The 21,624-nt window shown below is 43.9% G+C and overlaps 1 protein-coding gene across 7 annotated transcripts in view; it reads left to right on the top strand.

The window, feature by feature from the left end:
- The window catches only part of pced1a.S (PC-esterase domain containing 1A S homeolog), a 38,275-nt gene extending 17,325 nt beyond the window's left edge, over positions 1–20,950 (top strand). For 6 of the 7 annotated variants that reach the window (XM_018242951.2, XM_018242949.2, XM_041579332.1 and 3 more), the window contains exons 2-10: positions 6,634–6,725; positions 8,121–8,200; positions 9,242–9,474; positions 11,012–11,153; positions 11,379–11,613; positions 17,600–17,674; positions 18,464–18,553; positions 18,752–18,838; positions 19,227–20,950. In XM_018242951.2, the coding sequence (XP_018098440.1) occupies positions 6,653–6,725; positions 8,121–8,200; positions 9,242–9,474; positions 11,012–11,153; positions 11,379–11,613; positions 17,600–17,674; positions 18,464–18,553; positions 18,752–18,838; positions 19,227–19,441 (1,230 nt within the window). In that variant the 5' untranslated portion in view covers positions 6,634–6,652 and the 3' untranslated portion in view covers positions 19,442–20,950. The remainder of the gene's footprint in view (positions 1–6,633; positions 6,726–8,120; positions 8,201–9,241; positions 9,475–11,011; positions 11,154–11,378; positions 11,614–17,599; positions 17,675–18,463; positions 18,554–18,751; positions 18,839–19,226) is intronic. The other variant, XM_018242952.2, reaches the window with a different exon arrangement.
- The last annotated feature ends 674 nt before the right edge of the window (positions 20,951–21,624 follow it).

The following is a 21,624-nucleotide window of genomic DNA, read 5'->3' as shown; positions in this document are numbered from 1 at the left end:
CGGAGAACCGAAGCAGAAGTGAAGGCATCCTTCAAGGACTGAAAAGCTTCTATAGCGGGCGGGGGCCATGAGCTGGGTTTACCCCCTTTTCGGATGAGGGCCAGGATAGGAGCAATACGAGAAGAGAATCCCTTTATGAACTGCCGGTAGTAATTGGCAAAACCAATGAATCTCTGGATTGCCTTAGTGCTCAGCGGTAGGGGCCACTCTTGGATTGCAGACACTTTCACAGGATCCATCTCGAAACCCTCTGGGGAGATGATATAACCCAGAAAAGGGATCTTGGACACTTCAAACACACATTTCTCCAGTTTGGCAAAGAGAGAGTTCTTCCTCAAACGAGAGAGGACTTCCTTCACCTGGGAACGATGGCTTGAAAGGTCCTTGGAGAAAATCAGGATGTCGTCAAGGTACACGACCACAAACTTTCCCAAGAGATCCCAGGAAAATGTCGTTCACGAATTCTTGAAAGACAGCGGGGGCATTGCAGAGACCAAAGGGCATTACGAGGTACTCATAGTGCCCATCCCGAGTGTTGAATGCTGTCTTCCATTCGTCACCTTCTCGGATGCGGATAAGGTTATACGCCCCACGGAGATCCAACTTAGTGAAGATTTTAGCCCCCTTCAGTTGGTCAAAGAGTTCGGCAATCAAGGGCAAGGGATACCGGTTCTTAACCGTAATCTTATTAAGACCCCGGTAGTCGATGCAAGGACGTAGGCCTCCATCCTTCTTTTCCACGAAGAAGAATCCAGCCCCGGCAGGAGAAGTAGAAGGGCGAATAAACCCCCGCTGGAGATTTTCTTGGATATACTGCTTCATGGCAGTGGTCTCCGCTGGAGAGAGAGGATAAGTACGACCTCTAGGCGGCATGGTTCCAGGCAGGAGATCGACAAGACAATCGTATTGTCGATGTGGAGGAAGGAATTCTGCAGACTTCTTACAGAACACATCAGCGAATTCCTTGTAAAAGGGGGGTAGAGTCTTCAGATCAGACAAAGAGATATTCACCCTCTGGAGGGGTTCAGCAGGAAGACAGTGCTGCTGGAAAAATGGGCTCCAACGGGAAATCTGTCCTGCGGACCAATCAATGGAAGGATTATGCAGGCGCAGCCAAGGGAGACCCAACACAACTGGAACAGATGGGCAGGAAATAATTAGGAACGAAAGTCTTTCTTTATGCAGCGTCCCAACCTACACAGGCAATTCCCCAGTCGTCATGGAGATAAATTCAGCCTCCAGGGGTCTGTCGTCAATGGCAGTGACTCGGAGAGGAGTAGACAATGGCAATAAGGGAACTTCCATGTGTTTGGCGAATTGAGCGTCCATGAAGTTCCCAACAGCTCCAGAGTCAATGAAAGCGGAGCCGACAATAGTCTTAGTGGCTAGGCGAATCTGTAATGGAAGGAGAAACCTGTGAGTGTTCTCTTGAGACTTCGGAGTAGTGCCCCCTACATGAGTTACCCTAGAAATACCTCGGGGAACAGAACTCGTGGGCTTCACCGGACAAGAGTTCGCAAAATGAGACTGTCCGCCACAATACAGACATAAGCCAGCCATTCGTCTACGGAGTCTTTCTTGTTCGGATAGACGAGCCCTTCCAACTTGCATTGGTTCCTCCGGAGGAGAAGGAGAGGCTTGAGTAGCAGGAGTCTGCAGGAGAGGTCTCTGGAAGCGAGGTGCCAGCAAGGGTTGAAATCTTTAAAGGACAAGGAAAGGCAAAAAAGTAAAATCCAATTTTTACTATCTTTAATGAAAAAGAAATATACTTTAATTTAAAAATCTGTACCGTTTTTAAAAAAACCTGACTGTATGCAGTAACATTCTCCCTTCATTTACTGCTGAGCAGGGAAACAATCATACTTATGAACAGCAGGGGGAGCCCCTGCCTTACTTTCCAGCCATGCAGAACTCAAGCAGCTTTGTTTGTGACGATCCCTAAGCAGCCCAGACCACACTGAGCATGTGCATTGCCTTTGTTATACATCTTTGTCTGACAAAGTTACAAGATGGTGACCCCCTGTGGCCAACTTTGAAAGCATAAATCATTTGTTTGATCAGGCTTGTGGTGCAGTAAGTTCATGCTTATGTTTAGTATACAAAATACAGCATTTCTAGCCTTATTCTATTTTACACTTTCCTTGTCCTTTAACAGCGCTCCCTCTCTACTTGATGCTCTCTGAGCTGAGTGTCCACCTTAATAGAAAGTGCGATCAGATCCTCCAGCAGGTCAGGGAACTCTCTGGAGACAAGATCATCTTTAATGCGAATAGACAGACCTTGATAGAATACGGCCTTATAGGCATCGTCATTCCAGGAAGTCTCAGCCATCAAAGTTCTAAAGTCAATAGCATAATCACTGACACTGCGGTTTCCCTGCCGGAGTTGCAGAAGACGAGAAGGGGCATTAGTGACCCGACCCGGGGCATCAAACACAGTACGAAATGCTTGAAGAAAAGCCTTGGCATCAAAAGTCAGCGGAGAATTCTTCTCCCAAAGAGATGTTGCCCACTCAAGCGGTTTGCACACCAAACGAGACATCACATACCCCACCTTGGAACGTTCATTGGGGAAGTGCGAGGGTTGAAACTCGAACTGGATCTGGCACTGTGTAGCGAAACCTCTGCAGGCCTGTGGGTCCCCACTGAAGCGAGGAGGAGGCGGAATACGAGGCTCACCAGACGAGAAACCTGTGCTAGACGAGACGTCCGCCATGGGAGGAGACGCTGGAGGCACTCGGGAGAGAAGGGTATCGAGTGCCTGTCCTATGCGGTACTGCTGGGCTTCATATTCCTGCATGCGGGATGCCAGTCCGCGGAGCGCTCGTCCGACATCAGGCGTAGCTTCCTCAGTAGGATCCATGGCCCAAGAATAATGTCAGGGAGCCGGGAGCTCCCTCCAGGGAGGTAGTCGGGATCAAGGAGGAAGCCTTCTTGAGGGTGCAAGGTCGCGGTGTCCAAGGGGTTAATCCAAAGAGTAGTCAGAATCCAGGCAAGAGTTCAGGGGCAGGCAGATAACAGCAAAGTCCAAAGTCCAGGCAGGGGTCAAGGATAATAATCAGGAACAGGATTAGGAATATCAGCACACAGGGAACCCAGGAAATACTTAGGGCAAGGTTTCCTATTCTTGGGCGCCATTCTGGCGTCTAGATGGTGTTTTTATTTTGAATTTGGCGCCGTTGACGTCCTTGCGCCGACGTCGGCGCACTGATGTCATCGCGCCGCTTACCCACGTGGCGGCCATGGGCGCCGCCATTTTGGGAGCGACGCCAGCAGGAGAGGACGCGCCGCCCGGAGCTCCTGGACCTGCTCCGGGCGGCGATCGCGACAATTCTATTTTACGCTTTACTTCCCCTTTAACAAACTTCTACCTTAGGGGCAAATTCACTAAAGGGCTAGTGATAATAATAATCGCCACACTTCGCCTGACTTCAAGTGCAAATTCGCTACCACTACACTAATTCACTGAAAAGTTGTGTCGCAGCCGAATGCTGGCGTATTTTCGCTAGTGTAAATTCGTCAGTGAGAGCGTTTCATAGTGAACTTTCACTAACGTTCATTTCTGCCTAGTGACACTTCATTAGTACATCTTACGCTTAGGTCAATGAATAGGGCGGGTACATATAGGTCATATATATAATATATATATAATATTTATTAGAGACGTTGGTACAAATGGTTAAAGTGGTCACTTATTATTACAAATGTCCAAGGAAGCAAAATAAAAACAAAAGATCCTCTAATGTCCTAGACAACAAATATGGCATAAAAAAAACCAAAAATCTTTAATAGTTAGGACTTTTAAAAGTCAATCCAACTTTAAAATATGAAAAAGCACCAGCTTTTTTCCCCTCCAATTTTAGAACATTCCGACATACAGGAAATGATGTCAGTGAGATAAGATCGAGAAGCTTCATCGTATGCGTTCGCCTGACGAAACAGACTGGCGAAAAGGGTAACATAAAGGAAAATTCACACTTGAATTTGCGGAGTAAAGATCGTTCGTCTGAGCAAAAATGAACCTGGCAAAAGGCATGAAACTGCCCTAGAGATGGTCTCTCTCTTTAGCAAACTGTCCTCTGTGCCTGTTAGTGAATGAGCGATGTCCCTGTGGATCTGACGCATTTTCACACCCTTTAGGGAATTTGCCCCTAGGGTGGCCGTAGACGTAGGGGATCTCTCCCCAACATGCCCACATTGAATTGGGTGATATCGGGCTGATCTGATCGTGGGCCCTAGGGTCCAACAATCAGATCATAATGGATCACTGGAACGCACTGATGCACAGTTGTGGCCGCGATCCAACGGGATTTTTTTTTACCTGCCCAATTGAGATCTGGCCAAAAGTCGTGCAGATCTCAATTGGGCAGGTTAAATCCCGTTGGATTGCTGTCGCATCTGAAGCCCGTCGGATGGCCCCACACATGAGCCAATAAGGTATACTCGATCTGTCTCCAGCTTTTAAGGTCCCCGTACACGACTTTCAGCCAGACATCAATTCGGGAAAGCCTGTCGGAGGCTCTACACACGGGCAGATAAGCAGCCAACTTGGTCTGTCACAGCTTTTGTCGGCCTGTGCATGTGCAAAGTGCAAATATTTGTAAACCACTAAAACAGAAAATGAATGTAAATTTCGAAAAGGGGCCAAAGAAATGGTGTTCCCTGTAGGTCTGAAATGAGATGTTGTTTTGGCTGCAGGGGGTAACACCAGAGACTTCTGGAAACCTTGTCTTGGTTTTAAACCCGTGGGCTCTTGTGGGAATTGTATATAATTGGGTGAAGTGCTGCTTACCATTTAGTATTTAAGTAACTAGTTACTAATCCACCACCCCCAGTTTATCAGGAGACCCTGCCTGTCTGTGCTGGAATGATAGTCACAAGGTCACTATAGATTGGCTGCTCCCTGCTCAGCTCACACCCAACTGCTGAATTGACAGTCCTTTTATATGTGCCATGTATTGCCCATTGCACAAAGGCTCAGGTATGGACCAGTGTCTTATATAGTCAGTGATAACCGCCGCTCATCCATGTAGGGGGTCTAACTATAGAGACCCCGCAGTCACAGGGGGCCCAGGGAACAAGGGGCGGGATGTGTGTTGTGCTTCCTCTATAGCTAATAAAATACCCTCCTCCCCAGCTGCTCTCTTACCTGCGGAGAGGAAGGGGCACAAGTTGGACAGGAAGTGGGCGGGGCAGAGAAGGGACATGAGCAGCGGAGGCGGGACAGGAAGTGGGCGGGAGGATAGGGATCGGAGTGCTCTGGGCTCCTTTGAAGATTTTATTGGCAGGGGAGCTCTCTAGTTACATCACTGAGGATCAGGCTGGTCAGTGTTTGATACTGGTGTGTGTGTGTCTCCTGATTGGGATTTGCACCTAGTTAATATATATGTATGTGAAGACAGCACTAGTGCATATAGGCACTTATATAATCATTGACACACTTATATAATCATGGCCTCAGCACATTAATCCAGGGCCTCAATATCGATTGTCATATAGGCATATTGCTGGTTAAATCACATAATACAGGTCTGTATTTTGTTCTTGTAATTTTCCTTTTGACGCCCTGCTAGCTTCTGAACATGGATGTTTGTCATCTCCCTTTTCCATGTCCCTGCCAAGATATGTTATCCAGCACGTAGTCGAGATATGTTGTTACCGACAAATACTAACAATAGTACGTTGTTCTGTCGAGTACTTTTATTTTTACCAATGTATCCTGTTTGCAGTGACCTAATTTTCCCTATAAGAATTTGTACCCTTGCCCATAATAAACGAATTTGTATCCAGACTACATCTCGGTGTGTTCTGTGCATATTCCCGGAGTGGACAGTGATAGATGATCCCTGAAGTGGCAGGTTCAAATCGAGTGCACTCGTAGCTACAGGTCCAGGATAGGACTAGGTTTACCCTTTCAGTATGTGTGTGTGTGTGTGTGTATATATATATATATATAATACACAAAAGCCATGAATATCTTTTAAATTATATCCTTATAAACGGTGAGTTCTGATGTCATCAGTTATAAACGGTGAGTAGTGATGTCATTTCTGTCACATGATTTACTAAAATTTGTGTATTATAATAAATAAAGTACCCCCAGTTGTAAACTATGAGGATATTAGAAGTTACCTCGGAGTTCCATGACCTGTATAAAAACACTCAGCCTTCGGCCTCGTACTTTTATATGGTCATGAAACTCCTCGGTAACTTATAATATCCTTATATTTTACAAGAGGGGCTACTTTATTCACTATATAATATACAAAAGCCATGAATATCCTGTAAATTATATCCTTATAAACGGTGAGTAGTGATGTCATCAGTTATAAACGGTGAGTAGTGATGTAATTTCTGTCACATGACTCACTAAAATTTGTGTATTATAATTAATAAAGTACCCCCAGTTGTAAAATATGAGGATATTATAAGTTACCTCGGAGTTACATGACCTGTATAAAAACACGAGGCCTTCGGCCTCGTACTTTTATATGGTCATGAAACTCCTCGGTAACTTATAATATCCTTATATTTTACAAGAGGGGCTACTTTATTCACTATATATATATATATATATATGAATAGGTGTGTTGTTGTATCTCCCCAATACTGACCCCCAGTGTTTCTGTTGCAGGTGAGACCGTGGGAGAGTCATGGGCCAGTTCAGCACAGAACATGCTCAGCAGCTGCTCCACAATAAGTTTGTGGTTATCCTGGGGGACTCCAGTAAGTCGTATCTTTGTTACTAACACTTTCTTAAAGCAATTGACAAAAGCACTGGGGACGGTATTGGCTGGTGGATGTTGCACTTGAGCCCCCCATGCTGTTGGGTCCTTGACCTGGAGCCAATTATCAGCCCCATTTGCATCAACAATAGTTTTGCATGTGCAACATCTGCAGCACTTTCCTTTTTGTCATCCCCCCCCATCACATTCCTGCACAGGCTCGTTTATAACTTCCTACCCACATAGGGTCACAGGGAACCCCTCCTCCACCTTAACTGTCCATTCATCAAACCCCTGTGCAGCATTCTGAGAGCCCTGTCCCAATACATTGCACTACCTTTAAAGAAACAGTAACACCACAAAATTACAGTGATTTGAAGTAATGACAACATAATGTAGTGTTGGGCTACACTGGTACAACTGCTGTGTTTGACTCACAAACACTACTATAGTTTATATAAACAAGCTGCTGTGTATCCATGGGGGCAGCCATTCAAGCACAGGATACACAGTAGATAACAGATAAGTACTACTATAGTTTATATAAACAAGCTGCTGTGTAGCCATGGGGGCAGCCATTCAAGCACAGGATACACAGTAGATAACAGATAAGTACTACTATAGTTTATATAAACAAGCTGCTGTGTAGCCATGGGGGCAGCCATTCAAGCACAGGATACACAGTAGATAACAGATAAGTACTACTATAGTTTATATAAACAAGCTGCTGTGTAGCCATGGCGGCAGCCATTCAAGCACAGGATACACAGTAGATAACAAATAACTTCTGAAGAATGTCATTGTATACTACAGAGCTTATGGCTGCCCCCATGGCTGCACAGCAGCTTGTTTATATAAACTATAGTAGTACTTATCTGTTATCTACTGTGTATCCTGTGCTTGAATGGCTGCCCCCATGGCTACACAGCAGCTTGTTTATATAAACTATAGTAGTACTTATGTATTATCTACTGTGTATCCTGTGCTTGAATGGCTGCCCCCATGGCTACACAGCAGCTTGTTTATATAAACTATAGTAGTACTTATCTGTTATCTACTGTGTATCCTGTGCTTGAATGGCTGCCCCCATGGCTACACAGCAGCTTGTTTATATAAACTATAGTAGTACTTATCTGTTATCTACTGTGTATCCTGTGCTTGAATGGCTGCCCCCATGGCTACACAGCAGCTTGTTTATATAAACTATAGTAGTACTTATCTGTTAACACTTTTAATTTTTTGGTGTTGCTGTTATTTTAACCCTTTCAAGGCCACAAATGAAATCTTCTTTCTAACCTGCGTTGCATATTTGATACTTCAATTCATTTAATTTATTGTTTCTCGCCCTGACTTTTGCACTGTATACGTAATTACTTCTTTTCTGCATCTTTTCCAGTTCAGAGATCTGTTTATAAAGACCTTGTCAAGTTCCTTCAGGAAGGAAACTGTTTGACCGAGCTTCAGTTAAGATGCAAGGTAAAGACTTGGCCGTTCTCGGGTAAAAGGGGTTAAATTAGTGATGGGCAAAGGGTGCCGCTCAGATCATGCTGAACTACAACTAAAACCTCCCCTGAATATCTTTTTAAGGGGTAATTTTTAAAGTGATTGGCTTCTTGGGCCACCCTGGGACAGCACATGTGCAGTTAAAAAAACAAAAAATCTACTACAGTCTGAATGTGCTGATCAATAAGCCTACTTTGTTGACACATAAGCATAAGACCATACACTTGCCTTTGCCAATACAGGTATGGGATCTGTTATCCAGAAACTACCTAATTACGGAAAGGCTGTCTTCTCTGTAATAATAAACCAGTAGTTTGTACTTGATCCCAACTAAGATATAATTAATCCTTATTGGAGGCAAAACCAGCCTATTGGGTTTATTTAATGTTTACATGGTTTTCTAGTAGGCCAAATCTAAATTACAGAAAGACTGATTATCTGGAAAACCCCAGGTCCCAAGCATTCTGGATAACAGGTCCTTAACCTGTATATAAATAAAGGAGCCTTTTATGCATTCTGTCACTTGGTGGGGAATGTCCTTCTCATTTGATGGAGTTAAGGTGGCCATAGATGCAAAGATCCGCTTGTTTGGCCACATCGCCAAACGAGTGGATCTTTCCCCGATATGCCATTAACAAACATGGCTATATCGGGGTAATCTGATTGTTCGGCCATATGTCCGAACGATCCGATTACGATGTGCCGTGGGCTCCGGCGGGATCGGTCGGGTCAAAATCAAACCTGACCGATCGACCAAACGACTGATCTCCGCCGGACGAAAGATGTCGGCACACGCCACACACGATCCGAAAAACTTACGAATCCCTGATCTGTGTGTCTATGGTCACCTTTAATAGAGTAAAGGCATACTCTGTAGTTCAATGGAGCACTTCTTATTATGTGAAATGTGACTTATGAAATGCTAGTATATTGGAGACTGTACCCCAACACTATAATAAAGGAAGCTAAGCACATCGCAGCTTGTCCAATAATAACAATATTGCCCTTTTGCAGGGGGAGAAGACTTTTCTAAAGGATACGTTGGTGGAGGGTGGAGTTCTGGAGGAGATGCACAATGGTGAGACTTACAGAGAAGTGCGTCAGTATTGCAGTGACCATCATCTCGTGCGCTTCTACTTCCTGACCCGCGTTTACTCGGACTACATGGAGAGCATCTTGTCTGACTTTAAATCTGACCACCAACCAGACGTGCTCATTATTAACTCCTGCATCTGGGATGTTAACAGGTGAGCCATCTGCTCTTTCCAAAAAAGTCTCGGCATATTTACCTTATCCCCACTTGCAACCTCTCCCATTGAATCCAGTCGCCTCCAAATACTTGCGCTGCTATGGAGCTCAGATTCGTCTCAAGGTGGCCATAGACACACAGATCCGATTGTACGAATCGAGGATTCGTACGACTTTCGGATCATGTGTGGCGTGTGCCGACATCTTTCGTCCGGCGGAGATCGGTCGTTTGGTCGATCAGTCAGGTTTGATTTTGACCAACCGATCCCGCCTGCACATCGTAATCGGATAGTTTGGCCATATCTTTGCGTCTATGGCCACCTTTACTCCCTGATCTTGGACTGCTCTCCTTCCCATTGTCAGGCAGAAGGGTAGGTCTTGATCACAACTGAGAAGTTGTTTGTCCTAGGGTTTTCCTGCTGCATTGATCTCTGTGCACGTACAGCATAAAGGACAAGTAAACCTTTAAAATAAGTAAATGTAGAAATGATGAGAGGGCTATTCTAGGCACTTTTGTAACTTACATTTATATTTCTTTTCTTTTTATTCCAAGATATTAAAGGAGAAGGAAAGCTAAGGAGGCATTTTAATGCCAATAGATTAGCTGCAATAGTGCAAGCTAGAATGCTATATTTATTCTGTAGAATCTTTTACCATACCTAAGTAAAAAGCTCTAGAAACTCTCTGTTTGTTTAGGATAGGAGCTGCAGTATTAACGTGGTGTGACATCACTTCCTGCCTGAGTCTCTCCCTGCTCTGGGCTCAGATTACAGTAGAGAAGGGAGGTGGTGGGGGAGAGGAGCAAACTGAGCATGCTCAAGCCCTAGCCCTGGAGGTTTAAACTGAAAACAGGAAGTCTGATACAGAAGCCCATGAGTACACAATAGAAGGAAAGAAATGCAGTGTTTCTTTTGACAGGGGACTCGGAGCAGCATTACTTTGGGGGTTTACTGGTATATTTATAGACCTTTCTGATAAGGCTTACTTAGTTTTAACCTTTCCGTCTCCTTTAAGGGAAACATGTACTGTTAATATGAATGAATTGTGTTACAACAGCGCCACCTGCTGGTCAGTTTCCCACCAGTCTGACCAGCAAGTAGTCAAGGAAGTTGTCAGGAGAAAGAAAGAGGCTGCTCTGATGTTCTTCTGCTTAGGAAAGATGTGAGAAAGGTTTCTAATTTTATTCCTAAGCAGAAGAACATCAGAGCAGCCTCTTTCTTACTCCTGACAACTTCCTTAACTAGAATAACCCCTCATCCATTTTACATTTACGTATTTTAAAGGTTTACTTATCCTTTAAAGTCATTTGTTCCTCAAAGTCTTATTCCATTGTGCACTGTTCTTCGTGTCCCATAGAGAGCCATGTAATGGGGGACACCCCAGTCAGCCGTGACCCTGGGACAAAGGGCAGCCCTGGAGCAGTGGTTAATGTTGATATTCTTTACATATCAATCCCAATAAGAAGTCTCCAGTGTTAGTAAATATAAGTGTAAGATGCAGGTTATTGGACAAACATTTGGCTTCTTCCCTCCCTAGATACAATGATATAGAACTTACACAGTACAGATCCAACCTGGAGACGCTGTTTAGTCGCCTACGTGAGGTTCTCAGTCCTGACTGTCTTATCCTATGGAATACGAGCATGCCTGTGGGCTTCCGTGACACTGAGATGCCAGAGGTACAAGGGCATTTGGAAGTCCTCTATGAGGTCAACTTTGATCATTTGGGGGGGGGGGGCTTTAGTTCCTAAGGAAAAGTCACTGGAGAATTTTCACTGCGCTGGAGCAGATTCACAGAACTATAGAGCGTTAAAGTGCAAAGAACAAATTGCATGCAATGGGGCTATCAAACTAACATTTATCTTGAGTGGCTTTAGAATTGTAACTTGGGACTTGTCTTGCAGTTAGTCAAGCACAACCTCCGATGGGATGTGATCGATGGCAACTTTTACAGTTCCACCATTGCCCACCTGTACGACATAGACGTGCTGGACATGCACTACCATTTCCGCCTAGAGCTGCCCAACCGCTGCAAGGATGCCGTGCATTGGAACCAGCTAGCCCATCGCAAGTGCACACACATTCTGCTCTCCCACATTGCAAAGGCGTGGGGAGTACAATTGCCACAAGTGCCACAAGGTAAGATGCCAGTGATTTCATCTTGAACCATCCAGGAGCTCTGAGAGGTGCATGTAAGAACATGGAGTATGGGAGTGGGGACAGGAGCCTGATAAGAGGGAGTGTAGGGGTATCCGTTTACTGATATGGATATTTTGTGACTACTTGCATTGATCTAGGATCTATCCTTAGAATCAGGGACCCCATCCCCATAGTTTTAAAGGAGAAGCAAACCCAAAAGTTAAAAAAGACCTACCCCCCTTCCCTACATAGACCCCCCTCCCCCAGCCTAAGTATTACCCCGGGCAAATGCCCCTAGGTCTTTACTTACCCCTCTGTGCAGATTCACGGGCACCATCTTCTTCTCTTCGGTTATCTTCGGAATGAGACCAGCGGAGCGGTGCGTGCGCAGTTGGGGCAATTTTCTGTTTTGCAACAACTTCACATGCACCAAAGCTCACGAAAATTGCAGAAGCGCCAGACTCATTCAGAAGATTACCGAAGCGGTTGAAGATGGTGCTCGTGAACTCCAATTCCTGAATCTGCACCAAGGGGTACGTAAAAAGTTAGGGGCATTTGCCCGGGGTAACACTTAGCCTGGGGGGGAGGGGGGTCTATGTAGGGTAGGGGGGTAGGGTTTTTTTTTTTTTAACTTTTGGTTTTGCTTCTACTTTAATAGCCACAAAGCTCTGTTCTGAATTCATCTGTGCTGCTCTTTTCCCAGGCAGGAGGTGTGGCCTGGATGAAAGAGCTGACCTTGGTAGTCCCATATCATTGTGGGCTGTTCTCTTTCCCATGATCAGGAAGGAGGTGTGGCCTGGATGAAAGAGCTGACTGTAGTAGTCCCATATCATTGTGGGCTGTTCTCTTTCCCATGATCAGGAAGGAGGTGTGGCCTGAATGAAAGACCTGACCTTAGTAGTCCCATATCATTGTGGGCTGTTCTCTTTCGCATGATCAGGAAGGAGGTGTGGCCTGGATGAAAGAGCTGACTGTAGTAGTCCCATATCATTGTGGGCTGTTCTCTTTCCCATGATCAGGAAGGAGGTGTGGCCTGGATGAAAGAGCTGACCTTGGTAGTCCCATATCATTGTGGGCTGTTCTCTTTCCCATGATCAGGAAGGAGGTGTGGCCTGGATGAAAGAGCTGACCTTAGTAGTCCCATATCATTGTGGGCCATTCTCTTTCCCATGATCAGGAAGGAGGTGTGGCCTGGATGAAAGACCTGACCTTAGTAGTCCCATATCATTGTGGGCTGTTCTCTTTCCCATGATCAGGAAGGAGGTGTGGCCTGGATGAAAGACCTGACCTTAGTAGTCCCATATCATTGTGGGCTGTTCTCTTTCCCATGATCAGGAAGGAGGTGTGGCCTGGATGAAAGAGCTGACTGTAGTAGTCCATTTCATTGATCTTACAAGTGTATAGGGCAGATTGAAGCAGCCGATATTGGTTCTTTAGACTGATTAGGCAGCTTATCTGTCTGTGTGTGGGGGCCAAAAATCGGGCAGATATAAATCGGTCAGGTTTGATTTTTCATTTGATCGAGGACTGCATTGGCTACTTGATGTGTTCCTACGACCTGTCTGCACCCATTGGCTTCATCGTAATCTGATCAAACATTTGGATTAACCTGATGTCACCCTGCCATTAGTGGGCATATCGGGGTTAAGATCCGCTCCTTTGATCTAATAGTGTATGGCCATAGCACTAAGAGCCTGCTAGAGATCAATGCAATGGGGAAACATTCCACACATTTCTCTACCAAGCTCCACCCCACTAACTGACAATAGGAAAGAGAGCAGCCCAAGAGCAAGAAGTACAGAACAGCCAGAACCCTGTTCCTAGGTAAGTACTGAAGGGAATCTGGATTCACTTACCCAGTAGCAAATTCCTGTCTGACCATGGGAAAGAGCAGCTCAGGCGCAGGTTATTTTTTATTACCTAGACCTCGTTGTAAAAGCAAAACTCAGAGAGAATAAATGAGGTAATTTATTATTCCAACAAGACAATACAAAAGTTTTGCTCGGGGAAGCTGTCATAGTAACACCAACGTACGGTACGGAAACACGAGGGCTCACTAAAGACACACCTCTTGGTCCAAGCTTTATACACCTTTCTGAAAGCATTTACCGTAAACCAAAAAGGCTACACAGATAAACCCTACACAGTCCAAACCCCCCTTCTACATTGGAAGAAACTTGCTGGCATACACATTGCACAAGTTATTGCACCAAATAATGGTTTCCTGATTGCAACAAACCTTGTGATTTACGTCTGCTAATCTCAGACAGTTCTGAAGCAACACTTTCTGTACTTGTAGCCTAACTTGTATGTTAACCCCTTGACTGCTGCCTGCAGGGTCTTGACCTTTAATCAGCATGACATGATATAATTACCTGAGACCACCATCGGCCTCCCTTTTCCACTGTCTGTCTTAGGTGTGGCCTGTGTCGGCATCAGGATGGAGGGGTCTTACATCTTTTATTTATATTATTATTAATTCCTGTTTGCCAGCCATTACCCGTGGTGAATAGAGTGCTCTCAATTTCTTTTTATTGTCACAGGGAATAGAGAGAGTCTGTCCTGAGTAAGTACTGAGGGGAGATTCATTTACTCACACAATCATTCTACTGGAACACACATCCTAAGTGGACTCTCTCCTAAGTCTTGTGGTGTTTTATCGCTGGCATCTGCCTTCTGTTAAAGGAGAAGGAAAGATTAAAACTAAGTAAGCCTTATCAGAAAGGTCCATCTAAATATACCAGTAAACCCCCAAAGTAATGCTGCTCTGAGTCCCCTGTCAAAAGAAACAGCACATTTCTTTCCTTCTATTGTGTACTCATGGGCTTCTGTATCAGACTAACTGTTTTCAGCTTAAACCTCCAGGGCTAGGGCTTGAGCATGCTCAGTTTGCTCCTCTCTCCCCACCCCTCCCTTCTCTACTGTAATCTGAGCCCAGAGCAGGGAGAGACTCAGGCAGGAAGTGATGTCACACCATGTTAATACTGCAGCTCCTATTCTAAACAAACAGAGAGTTTCTAGAGCTTTTTACTCAGGTATGGTAAAACATTCTACAGAATAAATATAGCATTCTAGCTTGTACTATTGTGGCTAATCTATTGGCAATAAAATGCCTCCGTAGCTTTCCTTCTCCTTTAAACTGTCCAATTTCTGCCTAAAATTCACCGGCACTTGAATACTTGGTGGAACCGTGGGCTTATGGCAGCGGAATGACAAGTTAAATTAACTTATAACACAAATACACGCAGCAGATCCCAGTCTGGGCCCTATAACTTGCTAGCTATGTATATGTCCTGCATGCAGCTATTACACTAAGAGGATTCATTTGGTTATGAGATGAAACTTCTGAAAACCACATTTGTGTTACGGAAGTAATCATGTAAATATCTGCCCCGTGAATCAGAATCAGTCCTGTTCTGTGTGTTCTGTGTGCCTTTTCAGCTGAGTTCCTTATGAAAATACTTCTAGCCTTGCCTCAGTACAGGTATGGGATCCTTGATCTGTAAACCCATTTTCCAGAAAGCTCTGAATTGCGGAAAGGCCATCTCCCATAGACTCTATTTTATCTAAATAATCCAATTTTTTTTTAAAGATTTCCTTTTTCTCTTTAGTAATACAACAGTAACTTGTACTTGTCCCCAATTAAGATATAATTAATCCTTATTGGAAGAAAAACCAGGCAATTGGGTTTATTTCATGTTTACTTGATATTCTAGTAGATTTAAGGCATGAAGATCTGTTATTAGGAAAACCCCAAGTCCCAGGCATTCTGGGTAACGGATCCCATACCTGTACTCTATATATAGGATTTTGCTTCCATTAGTCAGTACAGTGTCCAGGAATCATTCTGTCTGCACTGAATGTTGCATCTACACAGTATATGGAGGAACTGCCATACTGCTTTCATGGATGGGGTGTGTCCATTTACAGTCCCTGGTGGGTTATTAAGAACACCTCTAGCACAAAGCAACAGCAAGTTGCAGCTGATATGAAATCTGTAAAGCAGTTAGTATGTGATATGCAGGCAATGAGGTGGTGGTTAGTACTGCTGCCTTGCAATGTTGGGGTCCTCGCTATGATTGTACCTAGTCACTGTCTGCAATGAGGGTTTATTTTATTTGTTTTTCCAGTTCTGCATGGCTGGGAATTAAGGCTCCCCCTGCTGTTCATAAGTATGATTGTTTCCCTGCAGAGCAGTTAGGGACCGTCTGACAATTCCTATCCACAGTAGTAAATGAAGGGAGAATTTCACTGCATACAGTCAGGTTTCTTATAAAAAACTGCACACATTATTTAATTCAAGTATATTGGAGATAGGTTTCTTTTTCATTAAAGAAAGTAAAAATGGGATTTTATTTGTTTGCCTTTGCATGCCCTTTAAATCACATCATCTTATTGCACTGACCCCTAACCTGCCTTATATTCTTGTATGTTTTAATCCTTGCCATCTGGCTGCTGGGTACCTGACTCCTCAGTGAGTATGACACTTGCCTGCTTTAGCTTTATCACTTCCCGTCTCTGTTATTATCATATATTTTATCTGCCCATGGTCTTTGTTTGCACATGCTGATAAAGGAACTGAACCATTGCAGCCAATGCAATTCTAACCCACAAAGAGCTGACTGTGATCAGGATCCTGGGCTGGTTCTGGCCCCACTCTCTGACCATTGGGTGGGATGGGCACATTAGCCCGTTGGGATGGCCCAGAAGTGCCAGTGGGATAATGGCAAGATTGGTGCATAAACAAAAGTGTGTGTGTCTGTAGCACTGGAGAACATAACAGGGTTTAAATACATTTTATATCCCATGTATGTATGTGTGTATGCACTGGTTCGTTAGCATGTGTTTATATTCATACATATAGAGAGAAGCTGCCATATTGTTTCCCTTTGAACGTACAGTATGAGGATAAATCTGTTGCAAATCCAGTCAGTAGATTTGCATTTACTTTGCTAACTTGTTTGTCTCATCTGTTTGAGGCTCTTGGGCCATAACTATAATTAATAAATATATATATATATATATATATATATATATATATATATATATATATATGGTCCCTACCCTCTTTTTTAGTCATGTAAAGGTCTACGGTATTTGTAAGCCTGGATCAGTACACTAACCCTCATGTACTAACCCACCATCAGGTGCTAGCATCAGTCGTGCTCCATCACGCGTGGTCACATGGTGAAGCGGCAATGCCGATCCATTTGATAAAGACCGAGTTGTAGGAAGAGGCATCTGCCACTGGGGTAGGGCTCAGTTTGTACAGGAATCTGATCACCATCGGGTTATAAGTGGAGGTAGAACACTCCTTGTTATGTTCTTCTCACCATTTGTCTTTACCCACTAGGGTGAGTTCACGTCATCTGTTTCATTAGATGTGAGGTCCTCTGGCCAAACACAGGCAGATCCACTCTGCTTAAAAACAAGAAAACCGAACTCTCACCAATTTGCAACTGTCTTATGGACAATCAAATTCACAATCCATCCAATACAGGCAGTTGATAAAGAGTTGGATCACCAGGGAGCCTGTCTCATCTAGACCTAATTCCCCTCACCATAATGGGTCTGTCAGTGTTTGGCCAGATTCTCTCGTTTGTTGTTGCTCTTGGCATTCAACATAAATTCTAGGAGGGTACGTACTGTGGCTTACAAGGCTTCGGGGAGTTCCTGAAGAAGTCAGTGTTTCAGTTTGTTCTAGAACATGGTTGCCTGAAAGTTTGATTGTGGATAATACTCGGATCTAACCACCAGCTTATGGTCCACTGGTAGATCACTCAGATCTAAAGGGCTGCTGGTCTTGGGCTGGTACAGAAGCACAAATCATAATGGGTTGCATTTGTAGCCAACAATAAGCTTTTATCTATTAATTATAGAACCAATATTGCTGGTTCATCATGGATAAACACAATTAATTAAACAACTTGGATGCTATTTTACCTGTTTCTTCTGAATGTTCTACCTGAACCTCTTATTCCCACAGAGAAGTTGCCATTGATTGGATCGTACTGTCCTGGATACACCAGCTTTGATGAGCCGTCTCCGCACATTAGAGGAGGTCAGTTGCGATGCTTCTTATGTCCCTGTTTACATTTATAGTAATAATGGTGACTCTTCTTCTATATGAACATGTAAAGCCACCGATGCATGGAGACGCCCATAGATAAAGCTTTTATTTAGCACAGCCTATGCGATTCCTACCTTCATGCGATCAAAGGACAATTAAAGCTCAACCATAAATAGGGATAGAAATGATACACATTATGTTTTGGGGTTGGTTCTGTAGCATCCCAAGCCCACAATAACTTTAAGAAGGGAGTATCTATGCCTCTAAAGATGTCCAAGGAACCCCCATCATCTTTCTGCTGATTCCCAGCAAATGTTACTTATCTGAGCTCAGGGACCGGCAGTATTCTGTATATATACAATATAACATTCACTATACAAGGCTGATTAGTGATGAATTCAGTTTCATCAGCACAAAGACCAACCAGTGTGTTCTACATCAGTAATGATTAATAATCAGCCCTGTTCCATCGGCTTCTCTACAGCGATCAAGATCGCACTGAGCATGTGCAGTGCCACTGACACACAAAAGATGGCCTAACAAGATCCAAGATGGCGAGCTGCTGTAGAACACTATTGAACGCCTGGATCATTACTATTATAGAGCTGACAAGACACACATTCAGGCACAAAAAGATATTTACATGTTACATTGATGTGCGACACTAGAATCGGCGTCATATGATTGTACAGTTTGTCCTGAATCGTTACTCACCATTACTCCCAGTGTTGCCTAATGGGGACTTCTTTCCTAAAACTTTTTTTTTTCCACCCCTCCCAGAATTTTCCTTTCTGCCTGGTCAGCCTTTGATGGTTGTTAATGGGATGCCGGGATTCGCTCCCTTCCATGGGAATTACCCAAAAGCACCAGGTAAAGAGAAAATCTCATGTGAAATCCCTTTAGTCTGACTCTTTATACCCAAACAGTGCTGAGCTCCATGTGAAGTGCAACCACACTCATGTTGGGCCAAACTGGGGAAACCTACAAATGGATTGTGCCGCACACAGCTAGGCAAGTCACATATATATACATATAGCCCACTCACTTGTGGTGTTCCCCTCCCAACAGAAATGTCGTTTGTTACGGATACTCCATTCATGGTGGACAACTTCACCCCTGGATACATCAGCTTTGATGGACCTAAAATGAAAGCAGGTTGGTTTTTTCTTGTAAAGTGCTTGCCTGGATTCAACCAGTTGCAGCTATTTTTACCATGCTCAAATCTGTCCGTATCAGATGCCCCCTCCCCATGGTCCCAACCAAGGTGGTATAGTCCTTAGCAGACCTGGACTGGGAGTCAAAATAGGCCCTGCTATTCCATATACACAGAGGCCCAAACACCCCCCTACCAGCCCACTATATGGGAACTTTCTATGGAACAGCAGCCCCTCTGGCATTTGCCAAAACCAACAGATTGCCAGTCTGGGCCTGCTCCTTAGTATAGTATAGTATCAGACACCTGAAAGGGGCAGGGCTTAACACAAAATGGGTGGGAGATTGGGAACATGTCTGGTTAATATATCCATATTTTGTTATCTTACAGCCCCTCCAAGAGGTCCCTATCCGTTCCATGGCATGAACATTATGATGAACTTTGCTCCCCACCCGCCATTCCCACCTATGAACTTTGGTTACTTTCCCGACCATAAGAAATTGAACGATCACAACAGCCTTCCAATGAGGAGGCCCATTAAGCAGCGGGATGGACAGATTCACCCCTATCACATACTTGCACCCCTTCTTTCTAGGATCTACTAATCGGAAGCAACTACTGAACAACTTACCACTTCTTGGCAACAGAAGAAGGGTTTTTTATTTGTTTTTGTGTTTTTTTGTGTGTATGTGTGTATATCTATATATATATATATATATTCGCAAGAACAGCGACACTCACAGGAGTGTCGCTGTTCTTGCGAATATCTATTATCTTTTTGCTGGCACCCAGGCTGTTACGGAGTCAACGGTGTGCACCTTTGGACTTGGTGTATATATATATATATATATATATATATATATATATATATATATACACACATACACAATATATATATTGGGGGGTGGCATTTTCTCCCTATTGTAGCTTTTTTGGATCTATTTTATGAACAGAGCCAAAGATGAAGTTATTTCTTGTTAGGGCTGTCCCCCAATAAATGTTGTACATGAGGCCAGGGTTTGTGACACCTCAGCCTTCTTAATACCAAAGTATTCACATTCACACAAGTGAGAGTCAGCCTTGTTGTACAGTATTGCTCACTGAGTTTTTTTTTATTTGTTTTTTTCATTGTGACAATTTTTTCACTTTTGAATGTTAAAGGGCAAGTCCCAAGCACCATAAAGCCAGGGTTTTGCACTTACCCTCTGTTCCTTGTTCAGCTGTTTTTACCCGTATGAAGGTTTTCACTGCTGCGGGAATCAGTAGAGGAATTTCTGTCCATTTCCATTGAGCTTGGGGTGCAGCTGGTGCAAAAGGAGCTAAAGTTTATGGGATCAGGGATGTGTTTTTGTGCATCTTTCTGCCACTGGAGAAGCAGCCTTTTTGATTCTGACTCGTTCATTGGTTGTTCTGCTGCTAAGGGTAAGACCAATCTCCCCAAACGCCTTCCCGGACTCTCGCCGACTTTGGAAAACGAATCGCCGCGTGTGATTAACACCAAAGTTTTTTCATTTTAGGCCGGCGCAGAGTCAGGGAAGGCGTTTGGGGAGATTGGTCGCCGCAAAAACGAGGCGATTAGTCGCCAGGCGACCAAATCTCCCCAAAACGCTCAGTGTGGCCTGACCCTTAATGTCCAGATGCTGCTAAATTCATATAGAGGAGCAGGAGTGTGTCACTTATTTTTGGTTATTGTTGCTGCCTTATGTCTCGTATGAAGAAGACTTTCTCTAGTTCCCCCAGCCAGATGGGGTGTTTATTTTTGTACCTATGCTGTGTCTGATACAGTTTATTACACATACAGTATCTCCGCCTTGTACAGAACATGATATTCCTTATGATGGAGTACGGAGCTGTGCCAAACCAGCCGCCCGTGTGCCGATAACTAGGAGAAGCCATTTTTTATATACAGTTTGTGGGTCGTACAGTTACTGAGTGAGTACGATGGGTTTTTCAGGAGAAAAAGTTTAAACTGTGAAGTTGCACTTTAGTGTGAATATATGTCCCAACTCTTTTGTTGGATTTTTCCCCCCTTGTCACTAAACTATATTTGTCAGTTTTTGTTCGTGATTTTTTAATGGTTTCTCCTTTTGTTGTAAATAAAGTTGTTAAAAATACATGTTGGCTATGTTTTGCTCCCTAAAACCTGTTTTTATACCTGCTCTGATTGGCTGATCTTCTTTTATTGGCCAGGGTCTAATCGAAGCAGGTGACTACAAGGTGCCAGTAACCACCTAATGTTCTATTTGTGACAATTAAATGGCATCAGTGTGAGGACCACTAAAGGTCAGTCCCATGTACATCAGACACTATAAATGGCAGCATGGAGGGAAGTGGCAGCAACTCTAGGAATGTGAATTGATTTTCATATGTATGTATGTACAGTATATTTTTATTTGTATTGCGCTCCTTGAGGGCAAAGCACTGTACAACAAAACAATAAATTACCGTATATACTCGAGTATAAGCCGAGTTTTTCAGCCCCCAAAATATGCTGAAAAACTCTACCTCGGCTTATACTCGGGTCAAGCGCAAAAACGGTCGCCGGCGTCTAAGAATAGTCGCCGGACTCCAAGAATAGTCGCCGGACTCCAAAAACGAGACGCCGGCACCTCCAATGGGAGAAGAAACCCTCAATTTTTTGATTGAAACTTACCAGAAGCTGCTGCATTTCTCACCCTAGGCTTATACTCGAGTCAATAAGCTTTCCCAGTTTTTGGAGGTAAAATTAAGTACCTCGGCTTATACTCGGGACGGCTTATACTCGAGTATATACGGTAGTAGTAACAAA

Source organism: Xenopus laevis, chromosome 1S (assembly GCF_017654675.1).
Source record: "Xenopus laevis strain J_2021 chromosome 1S, Xenopus_laevis_v10.1, whole genome shotgun sequence".
NCBI lineage: Eukaryota > Metazoa > Chordata > Amphibia > Anura > Pipidae > Xenopus > Xenopus laevis.
This window is presented reverse-complemented; position numbering and strand designations above follow the sequence as displayed.